This window comes from Anopheles aquasalis, chromosome 3 (assembly GCF_943734665.1).
Source record: "Anopheles aquasalis chromosome 3, idAnoAquaMG_Q_19, whole genome shotgun sequence".
NCBI lineage: Eukaryota > Metazoa > Arthropoda > Insecta > Diptera > Culicidae > Anopheles > Anopheles aquasalis.
In genome coordinates this window covers 59,128,549-59,151,121 of record NC_064878.1, presented here as the reverse complement: position 1 = coordinate 59,151,121, position 22,573 = coordinate 59,128,549, and the positions used below count along the sequence as shown (strand labels likewise).

Below are 22,573 nucleotides of genomic sequence, written 5' to 3'. Positions count from 1 at the left end.
CAACAAGGCCACGGAGTTGAATTGAAACGAACTCAAGAGTACGACTCTTCAGTGCTGGTACTATCTTGGGAAAGGGGTCTCTACTGCTGCTGCTGCGCTGGCAATTGATTTACAAAATTCCCTTCTTATATTCACTTCCTCCGTGACCACTACAACCTCTCACAGGCCAGCACCAAATTACTTCTGGTACACCACCCTCCCCCGGTGGGTTGTAGAGGCAGAATACAATCATTGAGCTCATGAAACGTAGAGCCTAGTACCGTGAAGCGAAGCACCCAAGTACGGAACGGTGTGCGCAACAGCACCCCTTTTTGGACACACCGAACGAATCTCGTAAGATGAATAATTTAGAGCAAAGAGTGTGTGGCCCAGCGTATACTCCCAAGAAGGTGGCCAGGGCTGGCTCACCCCACCGGCAACATTATTGATGGTAACTTCCTGTTTTACGGTCCATCTTTTCCCCGCGCTCTGCCTGTGCTCTTGGTGCTGCTTCTGGTGCTGCTCGTGTTCTAGTTCTCTCGTCCTCCGAATGCGCCACACAAACAACGGAGTTGTGGGAGGAGAGGGGGGAGGGAGGACCTCAAGAAGATTGTTTTTCGTCTTCTTTCGTTCTTCTTTCACGCTTTCGTTACGGTGTCTGCTGCTTAGGCCACTGGCACAGACAGATAGAACGCGGCTCGCTGGCTAACCTTCAATTTCTTCCATGACCTCCGCTCTCCCTCTGGGGGACCGCGACAGCAGCACCACGCCGGATAAGGTCGGTCAGAGTAAAAAGAAGGGAAAACTCATTTGTTGGAACGAACCGGAAGGGGTTGGAACGAACCGGAAGGATGGGAGTGAAGCTAAACATAATCGTACCTGCTAGACATCTAATCACACCTCACAGCATGTAGCCTACACCGTTCTGGGTTTCCCCTGAAAAGAGTCTCCGGGATGTGGCTTCATAACTTATTTACCGGTCGCAGGCCATGCCAGACCCTTGGATACCCATTTTCATTCACTTTCCATGTGACATGATGGCGGAATAGCTGCTTGGCTTTGATTTCGAGACGACACGAGACGTTTGTCTCAATGTTTTGGACTCGGAGCTACCGAGACTGAATGTACTCAAGCCACTTGAGAGCCTCACCGTGACTGCAATCCCTATGCAACTGCAACTGAACTCCACTTCCAACCGCGTCACCCCCTTTTTGCGATAACCGTTACTCTAGTGTTTATCTTCTAAAGATCCTTGGAATACAGACTAAACACGGTAACAGGCAGCAAGAGTACAGACTCTGGTGGCCATCTTGTGTGTCAAGTGTTTTCCGTACGCGGGCAGGCTCGTCCTTCCGGGAACGCCCCGGGACCTTCATCATGTGCTTTATGCGATGTGCAAAGTACGTTGAACTTTCGCGCCACACAAATCGCTCTCCGGTTGGTTGGCTAATTGGGGCACCACGACCTGTATTGGAAAATCGGTTTTCCACAAGGATACCCTAGCGCCACCGTCCCTTCTGATTCCCCCCCCCCCCCCCCGCCCCTCCAATGTAGTCCAGTGATTTGCATTTCAAAAGTGCGATTGAACAATGTTCGAGAACGAGAGCTATTAGCGCACCGCACCGTTAGCACGGGAGCGCGATCACGAGTGGGAGGACGCCTTAATGATGTTTTCTCCTGCGGCCATCGGTTTGCCTACTGTGTGTAGCGTGCCGGATGTTTGCGTTGGTGCTCGCCGGCCGATCGGGGGCAGATCGGGACGAAAACATCGACATCCGGTCTGACATCTGTTCCTGGGGCCAGGCGGACCAGGAGTTTGAAAATAGACCCGCTAATGGTGTGCTGGTGGAGGTCGTTTCGCTCTCAAGTGGTTGGCTTCGGCTTCGTTCCGCGATGCCGCTTGGAAACATATTGTTTTGCGTACCCAATGGTAACGAACCCTGTAAATTAACGGCGAACCTCATTTGGTCGATCGATTGATCGTTCGGTGGTAATTGCTGTGGTAAATGCTGAGCGCGGCTACTGCATCTACCGCTTGACAACTTGTACAAACATCGATCCTGGTTCTGCGGCTACCGCATAGCGAGTTCGTGGAAAATTGAGATGGAAAGTGAATCGTTCGGTTGGAAAAACATTGTTGCTGTGTGTTGGGCGGAGAAACAACGATATACTCCGGAGGCAGTCACCGTCCAATTTCAATGCGCAGGAACCGGTCCAACCCGGACGCTTGCCGGGGATCGGGTTCACATTTCGCCGCCGCCGAAGACCTTCAATGCCTCGGTGGCGGTGCGCGATGGCATCGAGTCCTTCCTGGTCACGAAGAGAGAGTGAGAGAGTCCGGACGGAAGTAGCCGGGGCATCTCCTGGTACCATTGGTTGGTCGATCGATCGAACCGGTGTCGGTTTGTGTGGTCTAAATGGAAAATAAATACAGAAATAGATGAAGACAAACAAGCACTTCCGCTGCCGTCGCCATCCGTTGCGAGGAAAAGGAGTCGCACACAGGATGCCTGCCTTGGTCTTTTTTTACCTCTGTTGTTACCGATTGGTCCCATTTGGAGAAAGAACCTCCCAGGATCACCAAAGGATCGTCATCTGGTGCGATAACATATCGTGGGAGTCGAGCACAAACCTGGAATCAAATCGTTTTTTTCCCTCCCTTATTAGATCGATTTGTTTTGCCAACAGCATCAGATTCAGCACACAAAATGCACACCGCGCACCTCACGCCACAGGCTGTCAATCTTTAACAACGAAATGGCAGCTCGGTTGTGGTCCATCGCCACACTGCAATGTGCATTGTGCATTGTATAAGAGTCGTCCAACTGATACGCGAGCGTGCGGAGAAGCGTAGTTGTCATTCGATCCGTTCCGGCGCCCTGCCGCCGCTTCTAGCTTGCTACGGCGTCACTTGCACTTGCACACAGAGGTTGTTACCGTCGGTGGCCGAGCAGCTTCTCGCGGTTGACGAAACCGCAGCAGAACGCAATGCAATTCATTAGGGGGAGAGCGAGGGGTGCTGGGCCGCCTGTCTGTGTAAACTTGGGACAGGGCTCGCGGGCTTACCGTGACTCCGGTGAAAGTGTTGTAATCCGATGCCACGCGCGAATTGCGAATTGAAAAATCGGTCGGCAAACCGACGTCGGTGTCTCCTGTTGCTTGCCATTGATGCAGTTTCCAGCTCGCCCTTCTGCCCGGGCTCTGGGGGGCTGTGGGTGGTGATGAAACCGTACAATCGGAAACAATAATATGTGTTTGCATCACCAGAGAGCAGCAGCAGCGCGGTGAGGTGCGTGTTGCGGTGCAATGTGGCCGCGGTTCACCAGTGAGACGGGGATTCGTTTTCATTCCGTGTTGCTTAGTGCGAGCGAGCGGGCGAGTTAGTTAGGGAGTTTCAGAATGTGGGAGACGAGGGATGTTGTGGGTGCTCTTTGGCGTTATTGTGGCTGCTGCTGACGGTGGTGGCATAAGGTTACAATTGGCGATTTATACAAACTTCAGTACACAATCGGGCGATTTCTTTACTTGTCTCAGCGGTGGCGAAGGTCGACAATCTTTGTTTTTGAAGCCGTTACTGGCAAGCGATCAATTGAATGATCTTTTTTAAAATTAGCTTAAAACATTTCAAGATTGATGCATTGTGCACTAAAGAAGGGGTTTGTTATTGATCGATTGCAATGTGTTTTATAATGTTTGGCATTATTTTGCTTTAATTTCCTGTTTCATTTTGGGTTTTCTCATATTTTTCATTTTCCTAAATGCGCCAAACGCATGTGCAGGTTTTGATTTGCGTTTGTTCATACGAATACCACCTTTTTATGATCCTCATTGCATATGCATTTACGTATTGATGCTAGTGATGTATGTAGAGGTTAAATTATTCAGAAATAACAATCATCGTGACCTTACGTTGCAATGTCATGGAACATCAGGAATTTTAGCTGGAACGTTGATATTATGGTTTATCGTGCAACGGTCATACTTTTCGGAAAAATTGTACATCAATGTTAAGAGAAATATATAACACGTCACGCCATGTTTTAGAACAGAATTAGATTGTGAAGAAGCAGTCAGTTCAGTGACTCAGTTTTTTTTTTTCAAACTTTATTTTCAAAAACTATTATTAGAAATGCTGCTATTTGGCGAAGCACATGTTTAATCATTCCCATTCGTTCACACTGTTGTACTGTTTGATGTGCTATGCTCGTGTGGAATGCTTTTCTCTCGATCGTATCATTACTTGCCCTGTGCTCCAGTTGCTTTTTATGGTTTCGTACATGTTCCTTCAATACAAAATGATTCACCGTAACTTCCACCATACTAGGAAGCTCATCTCTAACAATCTGATCGCTTGTATTCTGAGAAAATCTTCCAAAAGAATCTCCATTTCCCACAGAAACCCATTGATCGGTGGGGTGGCGCCGGTTCCGCGCGCGCGTGAAATCATCTCCCCCTTGTTCGCCTCGGCACCGCTCACGGTCAATGAGAAGCCGATCATAAAACCGATTAATAAGAATGAGAAACGCACACTGCCGCTGCGATGGTTTTCAGGCCCTGCAACCTGAAATAATTGTTAATCCCGCCAGAGTCGCACAACCGGTGAACGTCAAACGATGCCGCTCATTCCTTCATTCCGCCGGTCGGCCGGCCATGAGCGCGGAACGTGATCGCGCGGATGGACGCACACGGATACCGTCGTCATCGTCGTCTTCTCGCGCCTTCGCTCGTTGTAAACATCTTGTAAACCGCCGTGTCGGCCGGGCGGGAGCTAGTGATGATGCGCTGCCAGTGACCGGCATTACACATCGTCAAAGTCTGTTAGCAGCCTTCCCCGCCCGGGGCCTGTGATGTTTAATTATTGATCCCTCCTTCCCTTGCGCCTTGAGTCCGGACACCAATCCGCCGTCCGCATTTTATAGCGTTTGATGATGCATTTAATTGGTTTAAAGTGATGGAGGAACGAGTGCAATCGAACTTGTTTGTTGGTCATGTGATAATTTGAGATGGAAGCTGCTAAGTATGTAACGGGAAACGATCGACAGCTGTGGTAGCGTTGTCCATCTTTGTCTTTCGTTCTTTGGGACCATTTCTGGATCCCCAATCGTTTATTTCACATTTTTTGTAGGCGCACACTGCTTGCGGAACTCGACAAAAGGTGGTAACACTCGAGCTGAAGAGGGCTTGTTTCTCGTGAGAGTCTTACCACCTTGAGGGCGCTACAACACTGTCCACTTCAAAGTCTGTCACGTCCGAACCGGCCACAGCATGTGATCTATTGCTTAGACGCTCATTCACTTGGAACCCCGCTACTAAAGAGGTGACACAGTTTATGAGCAGGTCAGTGGCTGACGTTCGGTCAAGACAAGTCTGGCAGTTACTTCCCTCACTAGATGCCACCGGTACATCAAAGAGTGTTTCCGATCCTGGCCAGTCTTTGCTTCCTTCTCTCCCGCGTAAACACACTCAACGTCGGTCAACGCCATAAATGGCGTATCATAACCTCGCGAAACGTAAGGTTGATGATCTGATCGATCGATCGAAGGAAACGCTTTTTTGCACACTCGCATGGCCAGCATTCGGATTAGCTGCAGCACTAACTATGTTCCGATGCTGCCAAGTTCAGTGACGGGACTGGCCGAGTTGCCGCCGTTTACCGTGTTGGACCTCTCTACTCCTGTATTGCATCACGGCGCCCCGCCAGCAACGCACAAACATCAAACACTCGCACAAACGTCTTGCACAGCAATGCGGCTGCGGCGGCAAGGTCGGCATAAGCATCGCCAGCTCCCTGCAATACATAACCAATGGGGGAGTGGAGGCCAGGCCAGGCCAATGGCCCCATGCGTTTGCTTCGAAAAATATTCCAAACAGTCTGGCGAGTCCGTTAGTCCGTCCCTTTCGGCGGAAGGTAGCATAAACATAAACATTACAAACGGCAGCAGCGGCAGGAGCACACTCCTCCACTGTCTCCGGTCGCGGTCACGGTACGGCGGTGGACATAAGAAGTCCGACTGAAGCCGACATAAACATTGAGCCCCCGTGACAATGTCGCACACTTCGAAGAGGGGTGAGCCCTCGAAGTTGACGATGCCGACGACCACATGAAGAAGAGCACGAGAAAGAAGAAGGGAAGGCTGATAACGATGGCCACAAACCTGAAGGGGAGCCACATACCGTCACGCACCTGGACCCTGAGGGGTGGTGGTGAACCGTTTTTCTTTCGTTTTTTGGAGGAGGAATATTATGCAATGTTTCGTTGGGGGGGGGGTCAGAAGCCTATGCTCAACCGACGATCACCTGCCCGAAACGGTTTGGGGTTATTGTCGGCAACTCGTCCCCACCGGGGGGGTGGGTGGTGCCATGTTTCATTATTCTGTTTGTTTCTATTTTTAATCTCACCATCACCGCCCTCCCCCCCACCAAAAAACCTCTTTAATGGGCTTCACTGTGTGTCTAGTTGCAATGTTGTCTGCTGGGAAGGAAGGGTGGGTGGTGGTGAGCAACCACCCTACAGCAAACGTTAATCTTTCTTGGCCCATTGTTTTCCATTCGCTTCACGCATATCGGCCACCCGTTTGGCTTGTTCGTCACGTAGGCTCGCCTTTTATCGATATTTACTTGCACCACCACCGAACTGGACTGGACCGTTTACTTTTGGATTAAGCTTTCCCCCCCCCCGCGGTGGGAGCAGGCAGCGGTTTCGGTCTCTCGAGGAGGCAATTTTCCACCGAAAAAAAAAAGGTGGAAAACCCGTCCGTTGATTGGAGTGTGCTTGGCGAATGGAATTAGATTTGCTTTTCCAATAATCTCAATTCGGCACGCGTGCAAACGCGGCGATTATCCAATACATTTTTATGGTAAATCTCGTAACAACACGCACCCCTTGCAAATGGTTATGTAGATTTTGAGAAATGTAATATTGATTACAATGTTAAACTCGTTTATTCGATTAAAGTAATACAAATATTGAATTGCACGGTTGCGTCCATTGGTAATCAACAATCGATTAGGGTGAAACCCCTCGAACCTATCGCAGATGATGATTTCGATTGCCTTAAAGCGATTCTTGGCTATTAACCTGGTTCTGGCCGAATAAACATATGGAAGATACCGATTGAATACCCGTTCAGACCAAAAGCGTATAAAAGGACAGGAAAACCCCCTCGGTGGAAAATTCCCCGGACATGCGATCGCATGCCCTCTGTCTAGATGCGCATTTTCCAATGTTCCACATGTCCGCTCCTCTCCCCCGGGGGGCTACCGGGCAATGGATTTAATCAAATAGCGTCACCGCGGGCGGTGTGTTTGTGTGGGATGAATTGCTGATCTGCCCATCTGTGTTACTGGGAACGAAACACATGCGGTTTGCTTCCACCGGCAAGCCGATTGGCGTGCAACGTCTGCCGTATGTACAGCGAAGATAAAAAAAAAACGAAACAAAATTTTGAACCGGCATCCCGAACACACCAAACTAGGAGTTCTAGGAGAGTTATATTTTTGGGATCATCGGAGGGAGCCGCACCGAAGGTCAGGTGGTCACATCATAGGTCAGGTCACGGGCTGTATTTTCTAATCTTTGGCCTACCTTTCTTCCGGTTGCCGGTTCGTTGTAATGCGTATCGAATCTGTTCAGAGGCCAGCCATCTGTTCCGTGCTCCGTGCTCCGTGTCGGTCCAGACACAACACCACCATTCAGGTTGCAATTCCTGCCACGGACGCCAGGGAGCATCTTTTATCGAAGTTTGCTACCGGGCACACCGTACACAACACAGCCAGCAGGACATAAAAGAAGCCCCAGATGCCCCGTTTATGGCAGGCTCAATATTTGATCTTCACCCTAGATAACCACTCCTGGAGAGAGAGGAAGTGTACGGTCTGGATCTCGGAACGTACGTTACAGATAACCACGAGTGCAACTCGATGTTTCGTTGTTCTTTACTAATGGATTTCCAAGATGGTCAGGCGGCCACCGCCCCCGGGGGGGGTGGGCTTACTCGCTTGATAGGATAGGCGTCGTATGCAGAGTTTAAAGGTTAGCAGTTGGCCGACGATCTAATTTTAGCATCCGTATTGTGTCGAAGAAGTAAGCAAAGAGTTCGGAAGCGGGCGGTAGTTGGACCGTGAAATTGCTCCAGATTTCTTGAAAAGCTAGCCAAAAACCGCTCCCGATCCCCGTCGATAATTGAGGGAAGGAAGAGGACTGCGCACTAAACCCGCTAATCAATGGCGTGCTGGCGAACCGAACAGTCATCAAGCGGTGTAACCATTACCTTGCTGTCTGTTCGTTTGCTCAATGGACGCAATTTGGCTTGGAACTGTCTAAAAGGGGGGGCGATTTCGCCATTCAGATTGCGCGGTAGAGGGTTTACGTTGTGGTCTGGCGCTCTTCTCCGTCGCGTCCTACATCCAGGTGTGTTTATTTGAAGAACAAACACACCCACGGAAGGGATCTACCAGAGAACAGACAGGAAAGAAAGAGTTCACGTTTGTGTCTGCGATTCGTCCGCGAATTGTAGACCGATTTGCGCCGGATAATTAGTTCATTCGAGAAGGGGATGAGGTGATGGCTTGGCCCCAGAAATGGTGGAGATTAAATTGGCCACGAGGCAGCCTGTTGGTTGGATCAATTCGCTTGTATTACCTTGCAATAACCAATCCATGCACACCGTAATTGAACATCTTGACATCATCACAGCTGACCGAACGCAGTATACCAGTCAGCAGGAGCAGCAGCAGCAGCAGCAGCAGCAGCAGCAGTGATCTCTCTGTGTATACACACCCCTGCCGCTCATTGAATGGAGTTTGCAAATTATTTTAAACTTTTCTATATTTAAACCTGTCCATCGCGGTTCGTGCCACGCGTCACTCGGATCACGGTTCTCCCCAACAACAAGCAACCAGCTAGTCGGTGACTAAATTTAACGAGATTGTTTCTCCACTTCTTCACCAGCGAAGGTCTGGTGTGTCACAAGAGCACCAACAACAGCTTCATAGTGACAATTTTCGGTTGTCGTGTGCCAAGCGCACGCACTGGTGGCCGGGCATATCAGCTGGCACTCGAAACTTTTTCATTTCTGGTTCCGAGGTTTCTCTCTCTCTCTGTTGGCAAAACGCTCCCCAAATCCCCAAACCGGGGAGTTCCCTAATCCACTAGAGAGGGAGGGAGCGTAATCATTTTTACTGCCAAATTACGGTCCCTAATCGGATGTCATTCAGAGCCTTTTATGATACGCCGCTCGTTGACCGTCGTCGTCGTCGTCGTCGTCGTCGTCGTCGTCGTCGTCGTCGTCGTCGTCGTCGTCGTCGGCGGTTGCTTCCTCCGGGGACCAGACCGTATTATGTTGTGCATCCTGTTGTTCTTCTTCGTCGTACTCCGGTGGCGTCCATGGGGGGTCCCGAGCTTTGCTTCCCAGAATATCCTGATTTGATCTGTCAAGGCTTCGGTTTTTCGGTTAAAGGTGAATGAAAGGACCACCCTGGAGTGTTCATCTTCATTCGAGCCGCGCACAATCATCGGCTTCAAATTATAAGTGGTGTATCCTGCTTGCATCAAAGGCTAATTGACGCCTAGCGTCGGTTCGTTTGACCTCTCAGGACACACACAGGCACACAAAGATTGTTTGTCGGTCGGCCGAAAGGTCGCTTACTGTTGTGTACCGACCGACGTCCACAAAACGAATTTATGCGGCCATAAAATGTCACTCTTCAATTCCTGGGAAGTACACAGAATGACATTTTAGGGGCATGAGAACCTTTTAAGGAATCTTCTTGTCCTACCGACCGAATGTGTCCTTCCATGCGGCATGCTGCGATGCTTTACTCCTTTTAGAGATTCTTGCTTGCGGCTGCGTTATTTATGAAGTGAGATATCGATAACCATACCACAGGCAGGCCACTAGGTGTTTGCTGGCAGTAGAACTTTCAGCACTTTCATGCGCTCCCTTCGGGCCTGTTGTGCGTTCCTGCGTGTTTCGAAGAACGAGGCGACACTGCGTTTGAGATGATGCTTGATCCTACTGGGAAGGACAATCTCTGGGCCTCTGTGCGAGCAGCATCACGCTTTGTTCCCGTTTGCTATGTTTGTGGTCCTTGCTCCCGGGTGGTCTCTGTCAATATTTTTGCTACAATTTTTCTCGCTCTCACTCACAAAACATAAGCTGTCTCTATTCGCTCGGGCTCGAGCGGTCGGCAAAGTTTGCAACATCTTAATGCGGCAGTTCTGCTTTATTTCATTAATTAATGTCAACCTCTTGTTCTGTTTACTTTCGCCCCGCAGCAACCTTACTACGGACGATGTGGAACTCTCGGCCATTTTAACATCAAAGACGGTAAGTCTCTCGCATCCTTTTGGGGTATGGGTTTCTGCCGGGAATTTGGTTAGCGTGTTCGTGAAATTGATAACTTGTTCCCAAACACAGTCCTGCTGGAAGTTTAGCAAGTGTCTTGCGACAACAAAGGCTTTTTCTTTTTTGTTAAGTCGGAACAAGAATTTTCTTATTTTCATGGTGCAATTTTCCTTGAAAAAACCATCGTTTTTATCCTCGTCGATTGTGCATCACATGTACCCTCAAGACATGTGTTCAAGTTTCGACGACAGTGATTGTCCTTTCGTTAGAGACAACAAAAAAAAAAACGTCTGAAAAACACGAATAAACGGCGGCGACATACGTGTAAGTGCGCTCGTGTTGCACATGCCATGTGGACCGCAACCACACTTGCCCGACCCCGAACATCCCTCCCTCCATACAACAGCGGAGGAAGAGGACGCAAAGCGAAACCAAAGTCAACAACAGTGACTTTGATGATGGTGTTTTAGACCGCACTGTTCGGTGCGCACGGGTTTTGAGTGACGAGGATTTAGGTGAGGACATCGGATAATGGATTTCCCTCGTCCCGGATGGATGAAGGACGTTGTTCATTATTAATGGTCGCGTGCAGCAGCAGCAGCGCGCACAAATGTACTGGAAAACCGTTCCCTCCTTCCATTACCGGCTTGTTTTGCGTTATTGAACGGGTTGAAACAAAGGCAGAGGATGCATTTAAGGACGGCTGATGGGGCAGATGCACTCTTGGGTTGAACGTGTTGGAGATGCAGATCGCTGCTCTCGTCCTCCACGCGACATGGTTCATATACGATGAGAATTAGATGGTAGAATGTTACAGCCCTGTTTTTAAGAAGTTGATTTTTCAAAATTCACTTCAAATTCACATCTTTTAGCAAAAATAAACGTTTAAAAAAGAATTTCATATTATTTATCAGCTAGAAAAGCAAGAAAAATATTCGATAAATCACTAAGGTCATCAGATGTGATATTTTGGAAGACATTTAAAATCTATTTAACTTCAATTGTACTCCAACAAAATGGTTTACTCTATTTTTATTTGGAAATAAAACAATCTAGCTCCTTAACATTAACATTAAACATTAAAACATTAAAATGAAAGATTTGGAATCCTTAAAGCGGATAACATATAGCAACGTGCGTCAAAACAGTATCGTTTTCCACACAAAGCACTCCAATAATCGTGGGCGGATGGAAGCATTCCGTGCAGCAAGGATAACACTCTGCCCACATCCCGTTCACGTTGTTCGCGTTGGTTCTTCATCCGACGGTGATGATGGTAAGCAGATGGTACGGCAGGGAGTTCTAAGCATGTCTCTTGTACGGTAAGACGCACAACGCAGCATCAGCAGCTTCTTCCTCTCTGGTATCTCCACTGTCCTCTCTCTCCATCTCTCTGCCACATTGCCAATCGGTTCGGGGCTTCGGGTTCGGTTCTGTGGCTGGCGTGGCTTAGAACAAAAAGCGGTTCCCCGAAGCAAGACGAATCATCTGTTGTGTTTGTCCGTCGTCGAGAATCCTCGACTCCCCGGCCATTCCTTCAACTCTTCGGAGTTTCTCTTTTGCTGGGCTCTGGTTTTTGGTAGTGGTGGTGGTGGTGGTGGTGGTAGTGTGCCAACCTCTGTGTGTTTGTGAGCAGCGTGGTTGTGGGTGCGTTCGATCCGGGGCCATCATCATCATATGCACCAGCATCGGACCATCATGCTCTATGCTGCTGGTGGGCTTCAGTTCTGTCGTTCTGCCATCCACCAGAGACGAGTGTATTGAACTGCTGCTGCTCCTCGTGCCAGGGTTGAGAGGGATATCGTGGGCTGCGTTCGGCACAAGTCGCTACCGAGGTCTTCGTCATTTCGGATACGCTTTCGCGCGCTCGCGCATCTCCGACCTGCTGCTGCTGGTGCTGCTGCTGGTGCTGCTGCTGGTGCTGTCGGATGTAGTCGGTCCCGGGTTCACTACGGTTTGTTGCCCGGGTGCTTTCGCTCGCACTGGATCCGGTTCCGGTGTGTGGTGTGCATCATCGCTTCTCGTCGCTGGTCGAGCGGCGATAACAACGGCCACGGTGCGCTTCTCGCCGCGGACACACGTGTTGTGCCTTGTGCCTTGCGTTTCTCTTACTCTTGCTGCGTGGTGTTGTGATACTGTGTGTGTGTCTCTCTCTCTCTCTCGTGACAAACCATATCCATAAATTGTGATAAAGAAATCGTCTACGGATCCGCAACCGGAACTCGGTAAGCCGCCGCCGCCCAAAGCATAATCCACCAGAGTGCATCCTCCTTTGCTCTTTGGGGGAGATTCGGAACATCCGACTCGCCCCAGTGGACATTCCTATGCTCTGTGGTTATGCAGATGGTGTTATTCAATCGGTTTTTCGAATGCACGCACGTACACCTCGCAAACAAAGTGTCAGAACCACGAATCGTCGGCTTTCAGTGTCTCTGTGTTCGTGCGTGTCCGGTGTGGTTTCGGGAGTGGTTCTCGGATGCTGTACGACGTACCACAGGCGATCGATAAGTCCGTGAAACCAACCTAACTCCCCATGCAAGCAGTGCTAATTAACGGTGAGTTTTAATCATTCCACTATCATCGAACAAACAAAGAGAGCTGCTGATGCTGCGCGTCTACGATGCTGTGGGCTCTTCTTTTCACCACTTCTTTGTCTGCCGAGAAGTGGGTGTTGGGCGATGCTTGCATAGCCCCCCGGACGGGGGCTTCCTCTCCCATTCTGGGCCTGTCCGAGAATAGCTTTGGCGTAATTCATGATCTCGTTTGATTACCATACGGATCGGTGACCGGCGATGGGACTGGCAAACGGAACGGAACGAGAAAGGCAGAGATGGAAAGCATAAGGTGGTGTGCAGCTCTCTGAGGCTACAATCACTCAATCATCATTTTCCTTTTGAACGAGCGCGCTTGCTCTCCACCGCTGCTGCTAGAGCATTGAATCAAAAGCAACATAAGCGTGCAACGGTGTTTCGCTAACCATCCCAAGCACGCCTCAAGCGTACAGCTCTCGATCCTGGCGAACGAAGGTGAATGAAGACGCAGGAAAAGAGTGCGTCCGAGAACAACACCACGATCCACCATCTGTTTTGGGTATTCTGCTTGTCTGGCAGCTGAGCGGTATCGGTCACGACACTTGTAGCGTGATCCTCGCGCGAACAGCTGCCCTCTGTCTCGGCGGAGGTTCGCTCGCTATTTGAGGATCACGTGAGAAGCGAGAACGGCAAGAAGTGGGTGCGCAGATGCATCCCGTCCCCGGTCTCCGAGAATGGCAGGTTGACTGGCTACCGGACCGAACTCTATTTCAAATCGGCGATCGTATTACCATTTTTCGTCCTTTTTGCTTAATCCGCGTTCTCTATTTCATGGCAGCTGGTCTCAAGCTGATCGAAGAAGATTGGAAGCGTGGCAGCGTGGCAGCGTGGCACCGTGGCTGACCTCGTCTAGAGGCATGCCCAGAGTCTGCCGGCAGGGACTGATACAGAAATGCGTTGCGTTCGCGTGCCGTATCCGCACCATGACGTAAGGGCCATAGGAGTTCCGCTGTTCCGCTGTTCCGTTAATGACCTTATCGGCATAATGCCTTTCCGGGCGAGGAAAGCGAGGAAAACAAGCACCAGGATGAGAAAACTCATTATGCAACGCGCTGGTGGTGCCATTTGTAAACATCTTCTGTCTCTCGCTTTTCTCTTTTTTTGTTTGTTTGCTCTGCTATCGCAATCATTGCATTACATCAAACACGCACAACTCCGAAAGCTCCAAAATCTGTGGCCTGGCCTTTCGATTCGGTAGCTCTCGTTTCGAGCCCATAGCAGCAACTCTGTGTTTAACGACGCGCTGGAAGCCATTCATCTCCACGATGATGTCCTCCGTTATGCTTTAAAGCAACAGCTTGGTGGGTTTTTTTGTTTTTTTTTCTGCTAAATACTGTGTTTTGTCGAAATATTTTTCCGCCCATTAAGCACCGGGAAGGCGCGACGTCGCTGATGGCGCCGTGATGAAGGCCACGCAAAAAGGAAGTGATGCTCGAGTTGTAATGCACACAACACACGCTCTCTTTCTCTCTCTGTGGTCCCTTGGTTGTAACTGTTTCGATGCAACGGTTCGATTCGCTTTTAATTGCTCAAACATTTAGTCGTTTGGTGATGCTTTTAACCTTTTATGTTGTATTTTGGAAGCACAAGCTCGATAGGGGGCAACATCATGGAACACGCAAGGCGCCGGCGCAAGGAAAGGAGAGAGGGACAGCTGCAGCAGCAGCGGGTGTCGGGTGTTCAAACGCTCGCTAAGCGATTGAGTTACCAAATTTCCTACCAGAATTGTGATGCCCAGATTGCGATGGATGGACGCTCGAAGCTCAAAAATCAGAAGCTTGCTCAAGTTCTCCTTCCACAGTTTCTCCTATTCCTCCTTTTCGGAGTCTGTTTTTTGGGGGGCTCTAAAGCAGCTAATCAATCGCACGAATGGCGTTAGTAAAATGTCATCCAATCCATGGCGCCCGGAGGGAGAAAAAATCGGTTTCAAAATTGAATTTGTGCTAACGAACCATCGAACCAACGACCATATCTCTCGGGCCGGGCCGTCCGGTCCCACCAGCTGCCACCAAGGACCGACCCGTATCGGTGTCTCCGTCAAGCTTGAGAGTTTACTGCTTTTGCCGGTGCGCCAGCGTTGTTTATACACCCCCTCTCGTCCGGAAATGGATCATTTAATTGACTTTAATTTGATTTGTGCAGCATCGGTCACCGGACACCGCGCGGTGGAGAGAGAGGATGGATGACCATCGTCCTAAGGCCAGAAGTCGGACTGAACAACTTTGTAGCGAACGGTTTTGCACGCATCTTTCAAAGCCATTAAAGCTCACGATGATACCCGCCAGTTTTAAATTGTTTTTACGATCAGACAGACTGTCACGGTGGCCGGAACAGCCGGTTGAATCCGGTGGAAACTTCCATAAAACCGCTATCATGCCCATCTGAACAATCGCTGGCCAATTGTCTGCTTGACTATAACATTGTTTTACACGCCCCATTAGACGGGCCAATGTTTGACACATACGGCGCGTGAGCGTCGCTGATTTCGATTGATATTGACTGGTAGACGCGGCGAGAACAAATCAACTGGCCGGCCACTCCAGAAACCCACAACCCACGCCACCTAGAGCATAGCGAGAGAAAGAAAACAATGAAATTCACATGAGACGTGAGTCCAAATAATCACAAGTAAATCTCAATCACCCAATCATCACCATCATCATCATCGTCATCATCATTGGTAGTATTGCCATCATCGCGCACGTCAATCTGTTGCCGCTATCTACCGCTGGCTGGTTAGCCATGTCCAGGGGCAACTCAAGATAAAGTCACTCGCTGGGATGGTGAAGCGTGGGGGAGGAAGGAGGAGCGCAAGTGCTGCCCAAATATTTACCCATCGAATCTGTTGAACTCGACCGAGGCCACGCGCGGCACGCACGATTGGCGTGATTAGAGAACGGGAAGCTGGCGCCTGCTGGTCCTCTGGACAGCAGCTCACTGAACTTTCTGCGCTACGCGAACTATGCTTATCATCGAAGTGAGACCACCCGAAAAACGGCCGTGTGACAACAACAAACCGATACATCCTGTGAGTCATACGCATCAGCTGCATTGGATTGGAGTGACACGGGAATCAACAACGTAAATTGCGACAATGAGAGAATGAAATCATGTCTTAACGGGATTGCAACACTTGTGAATGTTTTTTGTCACTCCGCGCGTGATACATCCGCTATGCTGTTGGTTCATTGATGCCGTGCCTCATAAGTAACGCGTGGCCGCCGTGGCCGCTGCGCCAGACATAATCGGCATTCTTCATCGTGCTTATCACCAAAGGCGGAAAATCACCAAAGGGAAAAAGGGGTGCGAGGAAGCGCATTATCAGCTCGACTTTCCGGAGGACAATTCCGAGGTAAAGACACGGCTAATGGCTTATGGGCGATAGGCGGCGATTAGGAATGGGAGGAGGCCGACCGTAGCCGATGACACGATGGTCAATCGATGAGTCGATCGGTGAGTCGAGCCCTGTTTGGCTGGCATAAAGACTGGTTGTGGTCGTGTTAAACAGGCCCTTTTTTAAGTTAAAAGATCTGTTTTCAAAGACTCTTAGTTATCATTGAGATCTTAGAAAGCTCCACTATGTTAATACTCAGATTCATCGCTTTTTTGTTTGCGAAAACCATTTATTCTCTTGCCACATAACAAGTACACCTCGCGATGGCTTACTCTATCGCTCCCAGTAGCGACTTATAAGCCTATCACAGTTATTGCAACACGCGAAGATGGTAGAAGACGTCATTAACACCGGGGTAAAAGGAGATAGCACGCGGTATCAGCGGGGGCAAACCTTCGCAGGCTAATCAGAGTCCACTCGAGAGAGCAAAAAGACATCCGCGAGTGTCTGACTCCCTTCCCTTCCCTTCGGGGGCTGATATCAATGGGTACGGCTTGCCGATAGCTCTTCCCGTGCCCCCTCGATCCTAAGAGAACGAGCGAGATGGACGTCGTAACCATGCGCGATCATAAAGTGGTCAATCGACTGTATTGCTCCATCCATTACTCTCCCCGATACTATCCCCGCGAGTCGCGTTTCATTCTGTACCGTGAGCACGTAAGTGACGGTTGGTGTTTCATCCATTTGCAGTTTACTGTTTAGTGTTTTGCTCCATCTCGCGTCGAACTGTCTGACTCTAACTCTGACCTTTTACCAAGTGCAAGAGTTCTGCAACCAAGTGCAACAGAAACTAGAGGAAGGCAAGACATCATCTGGCACCATCGAATGGCCTTCGGTGGGTCTGGCCAGTGGTCGAGTGGATTTTTATTGAGCTTAAAGAAGAGGACAGGCGTGGCGGAGTGATGCCCACCCAGTGTGTTTATGCGTGTGTTTGTTGACCGTCGGACCGGCTTTTTGCTAAATTGAGGTCAAGTCCAGACTCCCCGCGGGCGGAATGCCACCGTGACGGGCCACCCGTTACCCGTTGTCTCGATGCCCCGGTGGGGCGGCCAGTCAAGTGCATCGTCCGCGTAAACAAAACATAAAGCGTGAGAAAGAAAGACTGTGATGTGGATGTGGCGCCCGAGGGGGGGAATCAAAACACACCGTGTTGTCGGTCTGGTGACCGAAAGTGAACCGAAATGAACCGAGACACACTCCAAAGGGGTGGCGAGACACGTTATACGCTGGGTCAGTGTTTCCTGCCTTCTTCCTGTCTTCGCAGGTGGTAGTGTGGCGTGTGGCAGGGCGCTTGATTTACCGGAAGTGGCAAATTGTGAATTTTTTGGGTCGAGAAAATGTGTACGGCGAAATGAATGCGGCTTTCAGAAATGGAAATGCTCGATCGATCACGATGTCACGTTGGATGGAAAGTGTATTCTATTTTTCAGGTGTAAACGCTGCAGCTAAAGTAAGCTTCACAAAACAAACGAAAAAGACAAAATGAACGGACGTTATCTAGTGAATATTATCATTAGTGTCTATCAACAATGCTTCATAGATGTGAATTTAGGATTTTTAAAACCTATAACCAAAGGATCCCAACGGATCGATTACTTTCAAACATCCCAAATCAGTTCATTGACCTCTGTCGCTTATCTTCTCCCATAATGTTTCCCTTCTTTTCTATATTTATCACGATGGCCAGTTGCGTTTGCACATAATACAATCGAAATCGAGAAAAGAAGCTTTTCGCTATCGCTTCGCGCGGTCCCAAAACACCTCTATCGTCTATTATCGATTAAATAATAGCTCACCAGGCCAGGCAGTGCCCAATCCAATGGCTCATTAAAAATCACGTGCCAACAATCTGATGACCGCGCTCAGGGGGCGGGCTCCCTTTCTGCAATGATCGATCTGAGTTGCATTACCCCTGATTCTGCTGCTGATCGATCGGCCAAGTGGTTCCCCTGGTTGACACTTGTCGCGTGATACACGTATGGTCAGTGAGTGAAGAAAGGCCCCAGAAGAATCCACACTGTATGTTTATGTATGTGTATGGACATCGTTAAGGGAAGGAAGCCTGATCTCTATCTCAAACCGTAGTCGTCACCGGACCATAATGTGACCAATCGAGCGACCTACCAACGATAACGATCAACCTTTATTTATAGAGGGCCGAGGTGGGGAGTTTCGGTTGCGACAGTCATGCTCGCAAAGGCGACTGGATGTAATTTATGACCAGCTGGACATGCAAGTATCAGCTTTCCAGGAGCAAACCGGCGCGCACGGACTATCAGACGTCCTTCCTTCCTTCCTTCCCAGAGGGCGGCGCCTTGCTCTGTCCGGCTAGGGTGTTTGTTGGGGCTGTAAACCAATAATCTCTTCTCACCGATCTCGTTCGATGATTTGCAAAATCGAAGAGAAATATGTTCGCTACGGCGCTATACCCAATTACGCGTTGCAGAGATAGAGAGTATCAGTATCACGAGGAATTCACGGGAATTCTAATCCAATCCGGAATTCGCCCCCGCCGATAGTAATAAAATTTACGGGACATGCAATTCAATTACCGTGATAGAGAGCGAGGTTGACAAACCGATTCCCAAGAATGTCAATAAAGGAGCGCCAAAGATGTATGACCTGTTTCGGAGGACAAATTGATGTTACCACTTCTCAAGAAGCCGCGCGCAAGGACGTTAGCACACTAACTAGCGCACTGCAAGCAGGAAAAAGTGTACTCCGATGGGCGTGTTGCCACCATTTTATCATCTTGCTGTTTGTCGATTTGGCCCTTTTTTTTTGCCGGTGACCAATGTTGATAATTAATCCAACAATCAATCAAAATTTTGAAAGTCCCATTCGTCCCATTTCGCTTCCATTAGGGAGGGAGAGAGAGAGGGTGAAACTGATAAGAAAGACAACCGCCCAGCGGCCAATGAGCGAACGCTCCTGGTAACTTCCCCGGAAACCACCAGGTGAAGCAGCTCGAACAGGCGAGATGCAAAATGTCAATCAATGGCGCTGACTCCCCTTTTCGCACAGCTCCGGCAATTCGCGCATTCCACATCCAATCAGTACTGCGCCGAGTGTCTTCGTGCACGGACGGAATATTACTTGGCAGGCGTCAGATGACAGAATCGTGATCGAGTGTCTCCATCTTCGGAAAGCCTGGGAATTGATTACAATTTAACGAGTGTTTGATTAAAGTTGATTTAAACCCAACGATTTATCCCGTTTAGTGTCCTGTTGAGTATTACGTTGAAGTTGAAGTGGTGAATATCCTGTACAACCGTGCACACGATTCAGAGTTTTGATGCTTCAAAAAACCCCCAGTGCGTGTGGCAAATAGTGGTCAGCGGAAACAAATTAGAAGCATATTTTTGCTTTGATTCATTCGTAAATGGAAACAGCGTTACGACGGCTACAGCAGCAGCATCGTAAACAAAAGGAAAGGTGTCGGACGAAGAAAATGTTACTTAAAAATCGGCAATCCTACAGTATTGGCCGGATGGCTGGCCATCATCCGGCCCACAGTGGTTGTGCTAGCGTCAGTGGTCAGCAGCAATCGCGACAACGGAAGGAAAAACTGCGCCTCGGATACGGTGTGCTCTTGGCGTACGGTACATACCTTGGGTATGACGGTGGCCGACTGCTCCCAGCAACCACCACCTTACATCCGCGGCCAAGGCAGCCGGTCAGAAAGACGATCCAGCGATCCCAGGAACGCTTCACCGTACTGTGGCCGCCTGCCGGTTTCGATGATGAGGATTTTCCGATGGTGGAAGATGGCGTTGACGGCGAAGGATTCGTTTGGGTACAAGACCAACAGATGGTATGTGTTACCGACGGCCCAAAGGCCAATGGCGACCAAGCGACATCATTCTTTGTGTTTCCATGCGCTTTTGCTCGGTGCTTGGGCTGCGGTTGACCTTCCGGTCCCGGTGTCCGATTCATCTTTCATCGTCCCATGAACTTTTGTTCTCATCATTCATATGCGCCCGTGTTCCCTTTCCTTTTTGCCTTGTGATCGTCTAAAAAACTTATCATTTATGGAGAGCTGCCGCAAGAGCACAAGGTGAATCGTCCATCATGGACCGCGTGACATGCTTAATCCCCCCGTTGGTGATCGATAGAATGTCTCGGTGAGGGAAAAGAAGGAGAGCGGGAATGTTGGGGGCTCGCCATCGTTATCTTGGTTACAGTGGGAATTTCCATGCCATTTTGTGAATCGTGCGTTTAGATTATAATTTACTTTTCTGAGAAAACTTCAGAATAAAAAGCATTCGATGCATATTGGATGCCTTCATCGGTATTACTATTTATAAAAAGTTAGTGAGTTGTTTACGCAAACAAAAATAGGTCAATACTTGTTCTCCATCTGTCGCTTTTGTCAAACTTCTAGGTCATGCTCATGCTTCATACTTCATTCGTTGAATAAAGTAGGTTTGAAATATTACTTCACGTCACGAAACGAAAGGAGATTCGCGTTCCACAGCAGTTACAGTTGGGTACATAGAAACATTTCCACTTTATGAGAATTAGCCGTCACTTCAAAGGCTTTCGATCGGAAACAACTTCCGCACTAGCATTACGCCTCTATGGCCGTCTGCTGTTATGCTACGGTTGGCAACCTTTTTCTTAATGATATGTACTACCGCGAGAGTGGAAGCTTATCGTATCGCACGATATTCTATTTTACGGCTAACCCTCATTCCTCACTTTGAGTAATCGTTCCGGTATGTTAAAGTTAATAAACTGGCCAACGAATCGAGGGATCGTGTTGCTGATAAGTCGACCCCTGTGAAACACTATCACAAGCGGAGAAGTGGTGGGAAATGTGTTTAATTATTTCCACCCACTCACTAAAGTCCTCTACTTAACACACGGTCCTCCTTCAACGTGCGTTGCCATGACTGAAGTTAATCCACTCAACCATCCCCTGTAGCACCGCGCCCGTTGTTACGCCAAGCGAACGGACGGGACCTAGACCTTTGATTGGTAGTAACATAACAGCGTTATCCGGGAGGCCGTTTGATCGCCACACAGGTATCATGAACCATCCAACCAGGGATTCAGGGGAGGTTTCTTTTGGTATCGACAACGTAATAGAGACAGGCAGGCCGGAGCGCTCGATTGCTGCCCTGTTAGGCGATGAAATCATCGTTTCGTTTTGTCTTCTTTCACCCTTTATCAAAACCACCTTGTGCTACAAACCAGCGTAAAAAGGGACACGTCGCCCGTTGTGTCCTGTGACAATTGATGATAAGTAAGCAACCTGCCCTCTCCCCTCGGAGCAGAGGGAGGCGAGGATGAAAAGGAGGAGGAAGAGGGAGTCTTGTCATGTTGTAGCCCATAAATTTAACAACCAAGAGATACTACTGTTTGTGTGGGCGCACGATAAGATGCTGTACGATAAGCGATACTACGCATCCTACCATTGAGAACATCGATGATCACTATCAACAGCAGCGGAGCGGACCAAAAGGGGATTTTGTGTTGAGAATTCACTTTCACCATTCCCATGATGGGGCTCGGTTTTTTTTTTTGGGGATAAGAGAGCATGGCGCCTCCTTTAATGTGTTCCCTGTACTAGCAGACGATTGTAACGATCAAAAGCGAACAATGGCCACATGAGGGAGACGCGCAATCCATCACAATGCGAGTTTGAAACGTCAAGGCTAGCGGGCGAGCAAATCTCAAAAGCACAACTCACGTGATTGGTGATAAACTAAAAGTTCAAAAATGGATTGTCCAAAAATAGCTCTGAGGCAGGTGCCACGGGATCGCTTATCATCTCATGTGGGCTTTTGAACAATGTGACAAGCCAGGCTCCCAAGAAAGACGCCCACTGGACCCCAGGTCCCGGATGTTGCCTGTTGCTGGCTCACTCGGCTACGGATTGATCTGCCATCGATTCCGTCAATCATGGCACCGGTTGACACTATTTTTTCCTGGAAGAAGCTTAAAATAAACAAAATGACGGTGAGTTCCATCGTAGCTGGAATGTCCTGTCGAGAAGATAAGTCAGAGGCATAGTCAATGGTTGAACGGGTTGTTTGTCGAGTTTGGTTTCTTGCACTTCGCGCTAATCACGATTCGTCGCTACCTATAAGAGGGAGGGCAATTATCTGAAGAAGGAAGTGTGCCCGTTATATCTGAGATTCCAGATATTTCACGCCACTGAGTAAGAGTTCTCGCGCTTTAACCTTATCAATCGTCGCTACCATGAAATCGGCCGGGGAGTCGGAAGTTGTAAAATGATGGCAGCACTTTTTTACGCA

At 49.1% G+C, this 22,573-nt stretch overlaps 1 protein-coding gene across 2 annotated transcripts in view; it reads left to right on the top strand.

The window, feature by feature from the left end:
- The window catches only part of LOC126577016 (uncharacterized), a 124,702-nt gene that overhangs the window by 93,961 nt on the left and 8,168 nt on the right, over window positions 1–22,573 (top strand). For both annotated transcript variants that reach the window (XM_050238376.1, XM_050238375.1), the window contains exon 7: window positions 10,256–10,307. In XM_050238376.1, coding sequence (XP_050094333.1) covers window positions 10,256–10,307 — 52 coding nt within the window. The remainder of the gene's footprint in view (window positions 1–10,255; window positions 10,308–22,573) is intronic.